The following is a 14,662-nucleotide window of genomic DNA, read 5'->3' on the forward strand; positions in this document are numbered from 1 at the left end:
ACCAAGCAGACGTTCACAATGGAGACGACGAAGTCGGTCCTAGCAGCGGTCAGGCAGGAGGACTGGATGGTCTCGTTAGATCTGAAAGATGCCTACTTTCACGTTCCCATCCATCCAGACTCCCAACCTTTTCTGAGATTCGTCTTTGGAGAGGTTGTGTACCAGTTCCAAGCCCTGTGCTTTGGCCTGACCACGGCACCTCTTGTGTTTACGCGACTGATGAGGAATATTGCGAAATTCCTTCACTTGGCAGACATCAGAGCCTCCCTTTATTTAGACGACTGGCTTTTAAGAGCTCCCACAAGTCGTCGCTGTCTGGAGAGTCTCAGATGGACTATGGATCTGACCAAGGAACTGGGCCTCCTGGTCAATTTAGAGAAGTCCCAGCTCGTTCCTTCCCAGTCCATCGTTTACCTGGGTATGGAGATTCAGAGTCGAGCTTTTCGGGCTTTTCCGTCGGCCCCAAGAATCAACCAAGCCCTGGAGTGCATCCTGAGCATGCTGAGGAGGAACCGATGCTCGGTGAGGCATTGGATGAGTCTAACAGGGACTCTTTCATCGCTAGCCCTGTTCATCGAGTTAGGGAGACTCCACCTCCGCCCCCTTCAGTACCATCTGGCAGCTCACTGGAACAAGGATATGACGCTCGAGACGGTCTCAATTCCTGTTTCCAAAGAGATGAGGGCTACTCTAACGTGGTGGAAGAACAGCATTCTTCTCAAGGAAGGTCTTTCGTTAGCTGTTCAGACCCCCGACCATCATCTCTTCTCGGACGCATCAGACTCGGGCTGGGGCGCGACATTGGACGGACAGGAATGCTCAGGGATATGGAATCAGGAACAGAAAACGCTTCATATCAATTGCAAGGAGTTGTTGGCGGTTCATCTGGCCTTAATGAACTTCAAGTCCCTCCAGCTAAACAAGGTGGTGGAGGTGAACTCCGACAACACCACAGCCTTGGCGTACATCTCCAAGCAGGGAGGGACTCATTCGAGGAAGCTGTTCGAGATCGCAAGGGACCTCCTCATTTGGTCAAAAAGTCGAAAGCTCACGCTGGCAACGAGGTTCATTCAGGGCGATATGAATGTCATGGCAGATCGCCTCAGCCGGAAGGGTCAAGTCATCCCCACAGAGTGGACCCTTCACAAGAACGTTTGCAACAGACTTTGGGCCCTGTGGGGTCAGCCAACACTAGATCTGTTCGCTACCTCGATGACCAAGAGGCTCCCATTGTACTGTTCCCCGATTCCAGACCCGGCAGCAGTTCACGTGGATGCCTTTCTGCTGGATTGGTCCCATCTCGACCTGTATGCATTCCCGCCGTTCAAGATCATCAACAGGGTTCTTCAGAAGTTCGTCTCTCACAAAGGGACACGGCTGACGTTGGTTGCTCCCCTCTGGCCCGCAAGAGAATGGTTCACAGAGGTACTGCAATGGCTGGTCGACGTTCCCAGGACTCTCCCTCTAAGAGTGGACCTTCTGCGTCAACCTCACGTCAAGAAGGTACACCCAAGCCTCCACGCTCTTCGTCTGACTGCCTTCAGACTATCGAAAGACTCTCAAGAGCTAGAGGCTTTTCGAAGGAGGCAGCCAGAGCGATTGCCAGAGCAAGGAGGATATCCACTCTCAGAGTCTATCAATCTAAGTGGGAAGTCTTCCGAAGCTGGTGCAGGGCCAATGCAGTTTCCTCTACCAGTACCACTGTAACCCAAATTGCTGACTTCCTGTTACATCTAAGGAACGTTAGATCCCTATCAGCTCCTACGATCAAGGGTTATAGAAGTATGTTGGCAGCGGTTTTCCGCCACAGAGGCTTGGATCTTTCCTCCAACAAAGATCTGCAGGACATCCTTAGGTCTTTTGAGACCTCTAAGGAACGTCGGTTGTCCACTCCAGGCTGGAATCTAGACGTGGTCCTAAGGTTCCTGATGTCATCTAGATTTGAACCGCTACAATCAGCCTCTTTCAAGGACCTCACATTAAAAACTCTTTTCCTAGTATGCCTAGCAACAGCTAAGAGAGTAAGTCAGATCCACGCCTTCAGCAGGAACATAGGTTTCACATCGGAAACGGCTACATGTTCCTTGCAGCTCGGTTTTTTGGCTAAAAACGAGCTTCCTTCACGTCCTTGGCCTAAATCGTTCGAGATCCCTAGCCTATCTAACTTGGTGGGTAACGAGCTGGAGAGAGTACTTTGCCCAGTCAGAGCTCTTAGGTACTATCTGAAAAGGTCAAAACCTTTACGAGGACAATCAGAAGCCTTATGGTGTGCGGTTAAGAAGCCTTCGCTACCAATGTCTAAGAACGCAGTTTCTTACTACATCAGGCTTCTGATTAGAGAAGCTCATTCTCATATGAAGGAAGAAGACCTTGCTTTACTGAAGGTAAGGACACATGAAGTGAGAGCTGTGGCTACTTCAGTGGCCTTCAAACAGAACCGTTCTCTGCAGAGTGTTATGGATGCAACCTATTGGAGAAGCAAGTCAGTGTTCGCATCATTCTATCTCAAAGATGTCCAGTCTCTTTACGAGAACTGCTACACCCTGGGACCATTCGTAGCAGCGAGTGCAGTAGTAGGTGAGGGCTCAGCCACTACATTCCCATAATCCCATAACCTTTTTTAACCTTTCTCTTGATTGCTTTTATTGTTGTTTTTGGGTTGTACGGTCGGCTAAGAAGCCTTCCGCATCCTGGTTGATTTGGCGGGTGGTCAATTCTTTCTTGAGAAGCGCCTAGGTTAGAGGTTATGATGAGGTCCTTTAGTATGGGTTGCAGCCCTTTATACTTTAGCCACCTAAGAGTCGTTCAGCATCCTAAGAGGACCGCTACGCTCAGTAAGGAAGACGTACTTATTAAAGGCAGAGTAATGGTTCAAGTCGACTTCCTTACCAGGTACTTATTTGTTTTTTATTGTTATTTTGAATAACTAATAAAAATGAAATACGGGATACTTAGCTTCTTTGTTAACATGTATACTGGTCTCCACCCACCACCCTGGGTGTGAATCAGCTACATGATCATTGGGTAAGATTAATATTGAAAAATGTTATTTTTATTACTAAAATAAATTTTTGAATATACTTACCCGATGATCATGATTTAAATGACCCGCCCTTCTTCCCCATAGAGAACCAGTGGACCGAGGAGAAAATTGAGGTCTTGTTGACAAGAAGTACTGGAGTACCTGACCACAGATGGCGCTGGTGAGTACACCCCCACCTGTATAAGCGATCGCTGGCGTATCCCGACCGTAGATTTCTGTCGGGCAACGGAGTTGACAGCTACATGATCATCGGGTAAGTATATTCAAAAATTTATTTTAGTAATAAAAATAACATGTTTTTTGTTTTTCTCCTTGTAGAACGATTCCTTTCGGGGTTTTCGTTCTTTCTTTAGTGTTCATTAATTTTTAAATTTCATAATTACATAGTTACATAATTATAATTGTTCTAATTCTGTTTTGGTTACAGCTCTCCTTCCGCGAGTGTAAGTGGTTGTGAGGGCACGTGCCTGTTGTGTAATTCTTGTTCCTTTCCCTCGGGATTCCTCTTCGGAGCCTTCCCGGGGGAATGAATGTGTACTAATATTATTTGTTTTATTTTTTTACAGTTACCGATGTAGTTCGTTTCTGTAATATAGCAACGGTGTGAGCTGTCTGGTTGAGTCCTGGGGATTCGGCTGTTGCTGCCTCCCCCCTTGTATTTTCGTCAGGGGCGTGTCTCCTTCTACTGGTAGTACTTCCGTGACGACGGACAGCTCTCCAGTTCATTTTAGAACTCTCAGGAGGCTTGCATCCTTGGGCGGGTAACTTTCCTTCCGAGGGAAGTTTTTCCTGTCCAGGCTTGAGTTTTTCCCCTTTTGGGGGGTTCTTCTCTTGCCTTTTTCTCGTGCGACTATGCTCTTGGTGCTGAGCGGTCACACCTGCAGTTTCGCTCAAGGGGCTGGGCAACTGCAGGAGCTCCTCTTCGGAGGATTGCTCCTTTTAGGTCACTGGCTGACCAGTCTCTTCCACGAAGTGTTTCTCTTTCGTTCGCGAGAGAGTACACTCATAGAGACTCCTCTTCGGAGGTTTCTCCTGTTGCTGTTGGCCTCCCTCGCCGTAAGGCCCACCGTCCGCCTCGTCGTAAGGGCCTCTCATCTCCCTATAAGGGTGCTTGAGGCGCCTTTTTGGATCTCCGTTTGCAGCCTACAACTCCTTTTTCTCGATCTTCCGCCTTGGTGCAGATGGACAGCAGTCTGATCTCGTCTTCCGACGGGCAACGGTCTTCCCGACGGACAACGGTCTTCCCGACGGACAGCGGTCTTCCGACGGACATCAGTCTCCCGGCGGACAACGATCCCTTCGGGGCAAAGGGTTGCCCCCACGGGGGTTCTTCCCTTGCGTGTCAGGGTTTCCCTGCGCGCCCTTCTGCTGTGTTCTCTCCTGCTCCTGCTCAGTGTGAGCACACAGGCGCTCTTCTGCTCATCAGCACTCTCCTGTTCGTCAGCGCTTTCAAGATGATCATCCCTGCGGTTCCTGTTGGTTCCTGTTACGCGCCCTGTGCGCCCACGTTCGCCCTTGCGATCTAGAACTTCGGTTCAGGTCAGGGTCAAGGACTCTTCTTCTTTGCGCAGGCTTCCACAGGTAGCCTTCTGCTCGTCAGCGATCATCAGCTCGTCAGCGATCATCAGCTCGCCAGCGATCATCAGCTCACTTGCAAGAATAGGAGAAACTTAAGGGAGATCTGAGCAACACTCCTCTATTCCTGAACCTGGGTTAGCCCTTCCCCGTCATTCCCTGGAAGGATTTTTGGCGGGGGGGCTTTCCGTTCGAGATTTCTCCATCGGACAAGGGGTGACTGCTTACCTCTTCCTCTGGGAGCTTACCAGGTTCTTTCCCTCCTCGGTTATGGCCCGAGGTTTGGTTCAAGGAAGCTACAGGAAGATCAAGGGTACTTTCCTCCTCTCGAGCTCAGGCACCTTGGCCTTTCGTCGTTAAGTATCTAACTTGCGGACAAGCTCGATGTTGTACCATCTGGACGCGCTGACTGAGGGCTTCCTTCGGGTGTCTCATCTGTGGAGGTCGACGACCTCAGACACCCTTCCATCCTTGAGAAGAGTTTGTTTGTGCCCAAGGACAGAGACTTAGACAGCTGCTGTGCGGAGTAAATCGACTTCCGGTTTCACTCCTCCAAGGCGCTTTCTTCCAGACTCTGCAGGGCTCCAGCGCCCTTTTCTTTCAACCACGTCGGCCTAAGTTATCGGCTACGACAACTGGGACAAGGTGTCCAATTGCAGTTTCCTCCTGTCAGGAACAGATGGCACGGGAGACTCCCCCGGGGGGGCATAGTCCTAAAAGGAGTTCACGAACTCTAGGATTGCAGGTTTTTCGCTGGGAGGATGCTTAAGGTTACTCATCCGAATGACAGCTTCCCGATGCCCATTCCCGCACAATCTCTGTGAGTAGCCAAGGATATCGCGCCTGCCGTTTCTGTCAGCGAATTCAGTGTCTCTGAACCTCTATGCCATAGCGTCAGCAGAGTTGCCCGGTTGGGCAGAATGATCCATACCTTAGGCGAAGGTCTTCCTTAGGATCATCGACGGCTTCACCCCCGTCCCCCTCAGTCGATCCTTTCTTGTAAGGAAGGATCTGAGAGGGGATGTCCATAGTCGACCTCTCGGCCCTGATCAAGTTTGTCGAACAAACTTCGGCCAGCGTAGACCAGCAGAATCGATCAGACTGGTAACGAGGCGACAGGACTCCTTAAACCCTGGATCGGAAGGACGGGTACTTTCAGTTTCCATTCCATCCATCTTCCAGGGTGCTCGTCGAATTCAGCCTAGACTGCAAGTATTCCTGCTTATGATGCAGTGTGGCTATCCCGCCGTGGCATAGCAGGTTTGTTTCCCCAGAGAACTCTCCCTGCCTTCCTCTTGGCCGCTCAGGTGCAGGCGTCCGCCTCCTCTGCTGTTTGGAGGGCTGGTCAACTCTGGTAGGCTCGGGTTTCGACCTTCTTCAGCGCCGGGACAAGCTTCCGGATGCTTACCATGAGTGTGGGCTCATAGTATTTTGCTTGGAGCCTTCTCTTCCTCTGCCTCAACATCTGGAGTATCTGGCCATGATATTGAATCAACCGCCTTACCACATTGGAAACCCCACTTCTCGTCCGTCCAGCAAGGTTAAGCAATGTCGGTACTTGGATGGGTGACCACCTGGGGACGCCAGATTCTGTTACCACATCCTCCGAGCCTTCCTTTCGGTTGACTGTGGCAAGACTGAGGAGAGTCGCAGTACCTGTTCTCAGTCAAGCAGAGCTTTCAGCCCTACCTTGGAACGTTTCCTAGTTCTTCTTTCCTCATTGACCCGTCTATAGTCCGAACGGTCGCCTCAGGATAAGTTCCATGTGGGGCGATCCAAGTTCCGGTGGCTTCAGGCAATGTTTAACCGGACTCCCTGGCCCTATGGGACCAGCGGAACTATTAGACCTGCAATGGGTGTTGACCTATGGAGCCTCTTGATGGTAGTGGATATTCTCGTCCTTTCCCCACATTCTTGATGCGGTTCTCGGACTCGTCAAAGGAAAGGGTGGGGGGGGGCATGTTCCGGTCCAGGCCTATGGTCAAGACCTGAAGGATACCTCTCCATCATTCAGGCAGGCTTAGGGGCCTTAGTCTGGCCCCTCTTCAGATCCTACAGCTCCTGCCGAGTCGCCCCGTTGCGCGTTGACTTCATTCTAACCAGCAGGGCACGCATTTTCACACCTTCACATCTTGCAGTAGAGATACCGGGATGATTGAGATTCTCTCAATACCACCATCGGCTCTCTCATTCCAGGCAGGGGAATGTTTCTCTCAGACTATACGAGCAGAGCCTCATAGAGAGAGTGTACCTGGGGGTCTTCTTTGACCTGATCGCGACAGCTTGGAACCTCAAGCTTCCGCTAGTCTTCCCCCCAGTCTCAGACCCCGAGACTCTGGCAAGATGCATTCCGGTGATGGTGGGACAACTTCGACGCCTGCGTCTTCCCTCCTTTTTGTCTGTGGACAATGGGTCTCAACAAGACCAGGTTGTCTGTCAACCTTTCAATGGGAGAGCTCCACTGGGACTATGCGCAGAACGGTTTCTGGACCCTCTGCTTCCCCTGACGGAACTCCCGGGAGAGCTTCTCCCACGGCGCAGACTACTCAAGCAACCACACTGCGACATCTCTCCCGAACCGGGGCGTCGCTTCGGCTTCATGCCTGGAGACACTACGCTTCCTCCTCTAGAAGAGACAACCCGCTACAGTCGCGGTACGGAGGTCGCGTCATCTGCGATAGTCATCCACAGGGGTTTCCCAGGCAAAGTGAAGAGTCTAAAGTGGTTGGTGCCGTGGGAGATATACCTCTTCCCTTGAGGCCTCTTCTCCAGCAATAACGGTCTTATTGCCTTTCGGCGGGAGGAAACTCCTTTCCGCTCTCGGCAATGAAGCCTGTCGCTCAGCCTTTCCCTGACCTTCAGGCTTAAAGGAATAACTTTTTCCTGCCCGCTGGATCTATCCTCGCTCATGCGAAGCTACGATCGTCCCTGCCCTAGTCGGAGGAAGACCTCCAACTTGGAGCATGGCTCGGACTTTTAGTCCTTTAAGAGATCTTCTCAAGACCCTTTTACGACAGGCCTCGGATTGTATTCCGCCTTGGGTCTTCTGCTCACTCTGGCCACGGCCAGTGTGTAAGCAATCTTCTTGGTCTCTTACTACTCCCCCCTTTCTAGGAAGAGGGGAAGGCAACATTCAGGCTCGCTCCTGAGTTGTTGGCTAGATTCAGAATCTGAGGGTCCCGGCCCTTCGGTCCGATTCATTCAAGATTTCGAGTCTCCATTCTGTGTCTGATGTCCCAAGACCTTCTCTTTCTTGCCAGTAAGGAATCGAGAGGTTAGCGCTGGGAACAGCTGCAGTTTGTCCTCAGTTGCAGCCGATTTGGGAGCACAAGGAGGACATGGGGGGAGAGTCACCAGTATACCTCTTCAGCCCGGACTCAAGGACATTCATCTCGACCTGTCTTCAGACCCTCCCCCGTCACGTCGCCCTACAGCACGATGTTGGATACATCGCAACGTCCCTCGCCTTCGAGTAATACTACTCTGTGACGCAGGTGCTACAAGCTGGAGTCTGGAAGCGTCTAATGACCTTCGCAGCCCGCTTCCTGCAGGGCGTGACCCACAGGAGTCTCGATACGTTTTCTATCGCTCTGTGGTGGCTACACAACAGCTGGTCTAACCTCAGGCTCCTTTTTGGACAGGTAGCAGAAGGTTGAGGGCATTGTTATCAGGTTTTAGTCTGCATGAACGAAAGAAGTATGTCTGGCCCTTACTTCTTTCTTCATCATCCCCTCTACAGGGAAGCAGCATCCTGGTCTCTGCATAGCTGACCTCGAACCTCTGCAGGTAAACCATGCTTCCTTGTGTTCCGAGTATTGAGTCAATACTGTCGCGTCCCCCATACCCTGACGAGGTGGTATTGGGAACGTCCTAACCCAGAGTTCCTTCTGGAACTCCAGGTCAACTGCCTAGGACGGGTCACACTTCTTCCTTCACACACAAGCTTACGTAGGCCACATGGTTCCTTGCGGAGCAAGGAACTTGTGAGGTGCAGGGACTCCTTTTCTCGAGTGCGACTCACTCGGATTCTGAGTCCCCGGGTAAAGCCAAAGCCAGTATGGCTGGGGACTTTCCACCCTTCCTAAGGGATAAGTCACCCTTTGTAAATAGCGTGGTTTGTATTTCGGTTACGGAACAAATGACAAATTCGAAGATAATTTGTATTTTTCCTAACCATACAAACCTTAGCTATTTACACATATTTGCCCGCCAGCCCTGTCCCCCAAGACAAGTCCTACCTCTAAGTGAAAGTGAGGATTCACCTGTGTGTGAGGGGGAGGAGGGGTAGCTAGCTACCACTCCCCTACCCCCCGCTAACTAGCGCGGGGGTAATACACCCTCGTTAAATTCTAATGGCTCGCCATTTCAGCTACGCTAAAAGTAATACCCTTTGTAAATAGCTAAGGTTTGTATGGTTAGGAAAAATACAAATTATCTTCGAATTTGTCATATTCACTGACAAACAATTTTATTATATATAATGTATTGCCATTATTATATATCTATAAGCATATTCACTTGTTGTAGAGTCCATATATTTGTTTTGTTTTCTACACAAACTCTGCAAGAAATACTGAATATGACTGAATTTTTTTTTTTTTCCTCCCGGCAGGTGAAGGAATTAGTGAGTTGGTGGCGTTGGATCTGTGTTGCACGCTCATCAACTGCATTGATGGCTTGGCTTGCAGTCGTTCCAGACCCCCACACTGATGCTTTACTTGATTCTATATTGGAACTGGACCGGAAATAACCAGAATCTTCATTACCTATTCATTTTACTAAGTGGCCCTTAAAACAAGATAAGCGATATAACATTCCCTACAAAATGTATGGTAATCATATTAAGGAATTTGTTGAAGGAGCATTTAATGGCTAAATAAAGTCCGTTTAATTGTCCAAAATGTTTAGCTATGATTGTAACGGGTATATGCATAAAGTAGATTTCAACTCATGTTCACTTGGCAACAGTTTCTTTTTAAAAACAGCTTATGTGGCAATATTACTGAAGAAAATAGGAGCTTTATAAAGCTTTACAGTACAGTATTCAAATTTATACACATGTTGAATTTTATCGTAGCTGCATAGCTGTTTTCAAGAAAATGTGGTTTACCTTGTGATGTGAATTGGAATAGGTACAAAAAGTTTTTAACAATTATTTAATTTTAAATGATTAAAGGTAAGGAAGTCTATGAAAGTTGTTCCTCATGTGTGTTACTGAAGATTAATTAATTTTGGGTCCAATACAGTGAGAATCCATATTTTATATCATGATTTAATTTCAGAGACAGTTGTACTGTTTTATGTTGTGGCTAACGCTAGTCATTGCGTTTCTAGTCTTTGTCATTAATTCCACTTAATGGCAGCTCTTATTTTAGTTATTTCTTATATCAACTTGGTGTTGATAGTTTTTTATCTGACTACATATATTTCATACGGGTGATGCTGTGTTTGGTAATTTCTTTATTATAAAAAATGCAGAAAATAATGTTAACACAAAATGAATTCATGAATTCAAATTTTCTAGTCATGTCCTTTTCTCAAGGATTGAAATGTCTCATTGGAGGTAAAATGTTATCACCTGAAAGGGCAATCTTTTTCATTCTTGTTTCTTATCTGTTAGCTAACATGGTCAGAATGCTGTAATTAGTCGAGAGAGTAATAGATCAGATGTAGGATTATCAGCCAGTGGCCCACAATAATCCTTCCCCAAACTTTATGAAAATCCTTTTGAAAATTATGATTTGAAACTAATCGCAAACTATCTGAGACCCCTGCCCTGCAGCTTATTTATTTAATGTGAAATATACTTGCTCCTTTCGTAAATAATATGATTCTTAATTTCTTAAAGATCATTTCTCACAATGTTTTGATTTATTAGTTATAATTTCATAAAGGGGGACGTACCCTGATTATTCTTTTCTTGTGCTTATAAAGTAGTCAAATGAGACCAATCAATTCAAACAAGTTTTTATCAAGATGGTCATGAAATAGTCAGTAGAAATGCTTTAAAAACTTCTTGCATCTGGTGTCTAGTCAAAATGCTTAAACTGTATTAAAGCATTATTGAGACTGTCGTGTGAGGTGATTAGTATTATATATTAAAAAAGTGGTTGTTGATACAGTATACTGTACAGTATATGGTGGCACATCCAGTACAGTATTTTCAAGTATACCATGACTCAAAACTGTAATGCTGTATACCATGGCACATGAGACTGTATCTGTAGTATCATATCAATATATAAACATGTATGTTTTAGATGTGGATTAAATGTATAAAATCTGCAAAGAAATGCATTTCATATTCAACGATAGTATTTACCCATAGTGAAGTATTACTTGATCATGATATTTGTCTAAATATAATGCATTTGATTGGTGTAAAATTATATAACAGTCAACAAACTTTGAGATGTGCTATAGCAGTAGAAGACACTTTGATTATTAGTTCATTGTACTTGTTTGATGCTTTACCAATCCACAAGTTTGTGCATCTTTCTGTTATGGGCTTGTTTACATAATCCACATCATGAGCAAAGTGGATGAAATTATATAGACCCGTCTGAAAGTCTGTTGAAGACCATCCGTCCAACTCTTCTAGTCAACTATTAGAATTTACAGGTATTGTAAATTTTCAAACTTTTCAATAAATGTGTGATAGTGTAGAGGATACCTCAATGGCATGCATTGCATTTTCTGAGAATTTTCCCTTTCAAGGGGCTGTTGAGTTATAGTATTGAAGTTAACAGAGGTACTATGCATTGTGCCATAGCAAGCATTATTTAATAGGTAAAATGTTGCACTGATAATAAGCAGATGCAATAAATTATTCTGTGATAGCTAATTATGTCTGGATTAATATCTTTTTCTGATAAATTCTTTGTATATAATTCATTCTAATCAGGTATTTTTTAAGTATTGAGCATTTAAAGACTAAAATGTTATGTACAATACATATTTGCTGGCATATGGGGGCTCACCATCATAGCACACCTATTATTCATGGGGGTATATTTAAAAAAGAAAAATCCCTATAAATCTTTATAGCATGCCCCACCAAAAGTTTTGAAGCTTCTTCCATACACTAGTATTAAAATATTACTGCAAAGACTCCTGTAAATGCCTTGTATACTGTACCTCACCATACTTGGGAGTTTGTTTTTCCAAAAATATGCCTTTCCCCAACTTGTAATAGACTTGTGTAATCATTCAAACATTTGTCAGTCAGTCTCTCTCTCTTCTATCCCTATTTATACTGTTCTGTGCAATATTATGGCCTTATTAAAGATATTTTATAGAAGTGACGGTACAGTACATTACAGTATTTAGGTACTGTATTATGGAATACAGAAAAAGTTTATTCCATAATCTTGCAATTATGCAAACCTCTTTAAGCACATCATAACTCATAGGCTAAATCTAACACAGACCTTCATCATCCAAGGTTACATGGTATTTTACAGGACCTTTCTTTAGGGAAGATGTGAAACATATGCCAGTAATTACAGTATTTATTTGCTATTGTATAAAGTGTTGTGATTTATATACATCAATGCTTACAGCATTAATTTCTCTATGACATCTTTTTATTATGTTTAAAGGTCTATTTTGTGGTTTTACATCCGAGAGGATATTTATGAAGAACGTTAGTGGTAGTACCTGCGTAATGTGTGTCACTATTTTTCTGTTAAATATATATGCACATATACATACATACTGTACATACATATATACATGTGAATAAGTTTGCTACTATCTATATTAATTACAAACTCCTCAATTTTGTATACAAAGTAAATATCCTAAATACAGTAAATTTGATAAACCTAAATTAATTGTAAATTTTACTATATCATTAAAATTTCTTAATCATCTCGCTAATTTATCTTATACAGTAATTATCCAACCATTTTTTGTTCTTCTGTTTATTCACTATTTCCATTATAACAAAAACATGAATTATGTGAGCACATTAAAAACTCCTCTCAGGTTTTGTACTTAGCTGATGAAGAATAATAGTTTCCCCTTTGCTTTTTGGCGGGTTGAGTTTTGGCTGACTAGTATATCCTATACATATATTCAATTTTTTCTTTAAATTAATTTGCATAAAAACTAAATATTTATTATTATACAATATACAGAATGTTGGAACTACCACTAATCTAAACAACTTTCTCATTTATTGACAATCAAGGCATTTTATGTATGAGATATTTATGTCATCACCTTGTGAATTCAAAGACTCCTGAGAATGAAACAAATTATATTTTTCTAAAGAGCAAGAGTTTTAGAAAGGTATTTTCTCAAAGCACAAATAGTATATAACCTAGAAATGTGTGAAAAATAGTGTAATAGTAATTAGCAACCAAAGAATACTTTGATGTTTTATTTTTATGTTACATAGGGACATGCATGAACAGCTTGAGTGAAATTGCTATTTTTATGTGATACTTTGCCTTCCATCTTTGGTTAAGACAACACAGTGCCTTTTTTGTGATGCTTGTAAGCCGGTATTGAATGGCACAGAGTAAATGTTAAGAGATTAAGACAAAACTGTAACACAGTGCACTGAAGTACAATGTATTTACAAAGTGTTATTGTTTCATTTCAAATAACCTTGATTTACTCATAACTAGTAATAAGTTATCATGTGTTATTTGTAATCTTCAAAGTCATCTTATGCTCGCAAGCATTGAATGTGTCTGAAATATCTCATTTTGCTAACTATGCTATGGATGGGGGCTGGCTTTAGATCACTGTTTTCATAACCTTCACATTGAATCATTTTATTTGATAAACTGCACTTAAAAACTGTCTTCTTCATGTTAACAAAATGACAAAATTTAAATTCAATTTATTGAAACTTCACTAGACTGGTCTCTCTAACATTTCAGTTGAAAAAATAGAAATGTGTGGAAATTCTATATTACCTTTTCATTATCCACTATAAGCCATGACCCTATATTGGCATCCCCCAAATCTGAAAGGAGTTACTACTGACAGTGGGTCGGAAAAGGGGGAGAGTGCTCTAGGTAAATCTATGGCAGTGCCCCGTGGGCATTACTCTGGCATCCTTATAGCATTCCTTCAGCGCCTATCTGTGCTCACTTTTTAGCCTTATTACCATCTTGCTGTCCAAGCTCTTTAAACTTACTTCATTTTGCAACTGTAGGTATTTTCCCCAGTTGCCCCAGGGCTATGAATTAACTCTCAGACACCAGTGCTGGGCCATAGCAGAAGCTGTATACAGTACTAGACAATATTATAGAATGTGAAAAAAATACAGTACTTTAATACAAGCCTGATCATTGTGCAACTTAAAGGTTTAAAGGCCATTCATGAAAGGCAGAGGCAAGGAACAGTGATATTGCCCGCAGGACAATGCCCAAGAGACTGACCATATATCTTAGAATCAATGCCCAAGCCCACTCTCCACCTAAGCTACGACCAGGAAGGTCCAGGCATTGGCTGCTGATGACTCAGCAAGTAGACCTATAGGCTCCCCAAAACACCCCCATCCTTAGCTCACAAGGATGGTGAGGTTGCAGACACTAAGGAAACCATCAAGCTTGAGCGTTACTCGAACCCAAGTATGGCCAACACCAGGCTGAGACGTTACCAATCAGGCCACAACAACCCTTAGCCCTACCAAATACTTAGCACCTTGAGAACAAATGCAGATGGAATTACAGATTTTATACATAAAACTTGGACTTGGAAGTTCAAACTTACGGGGAATGTTTTTATGTTCAAGCATGTTGACATGAGTCTCTCTTCATAGTATATATAGATGTTACTGATATTAAGAAATTCTATATTCATTACTCATTACTTCTCATATATATAGTAGTTTATTTCTTTCCCTCACTGGGCTATTTTTCCACATTAGAGCCCTTGGGCTTATAGCATTCTTCTTTTTTAAACTAGGGTTGATTCTTAGCTAGTAATAAGAATAATAAAAGAAAGTAATATTGAAAATTCAGTATCCTAATACTGACCACCTAATGCACTAGACAAGAGCACAATGATTTCCACCACAAATGC

General features: G+C 44.1%; 1 protein-coding gene across 1 annotated transcript in view; it reads left to right on the forward strand.

The window, feature by feature from the left end:
- LOC137624258 (nucleolar protein dao-5-like) overlaps positions 1-13,210 on the forward strand; it is a 35,608-nt gene extending 22,398 nt beyond the window's left edge. The window contains exon 5 of the mRNA XM_068354786.1: positions 9,231-13,210. Coding sequence (XP_068210887.1) covers positions 9,231-9,368 — 138 coding nt within the window. The 3' untranslated portion in view covers positions 9,369-13,210. The remainder of the gene's footprint in view (positions 1-9,230) is intronic.
- Positions 13,211-14,662: the final 1,452 nt, after the last annotated feature.

The sequence above is a fragment of the Palaemon carinicauda genome, chromosome 31 (assembly GCF_036898095.1).
Source record: "Palaemon carinicauda isolate YSFRI2023 chromosome 31, ASM3689809v2, whole genome shotgun sequence".
In the NCBI taxonomy this organism is placed as follows: Eukaryota; Metazoa; Arthropoda; class Malacostraca; order Decapoda; family Palaemonidae; genus Palaemon; species Palaemon carinicauda.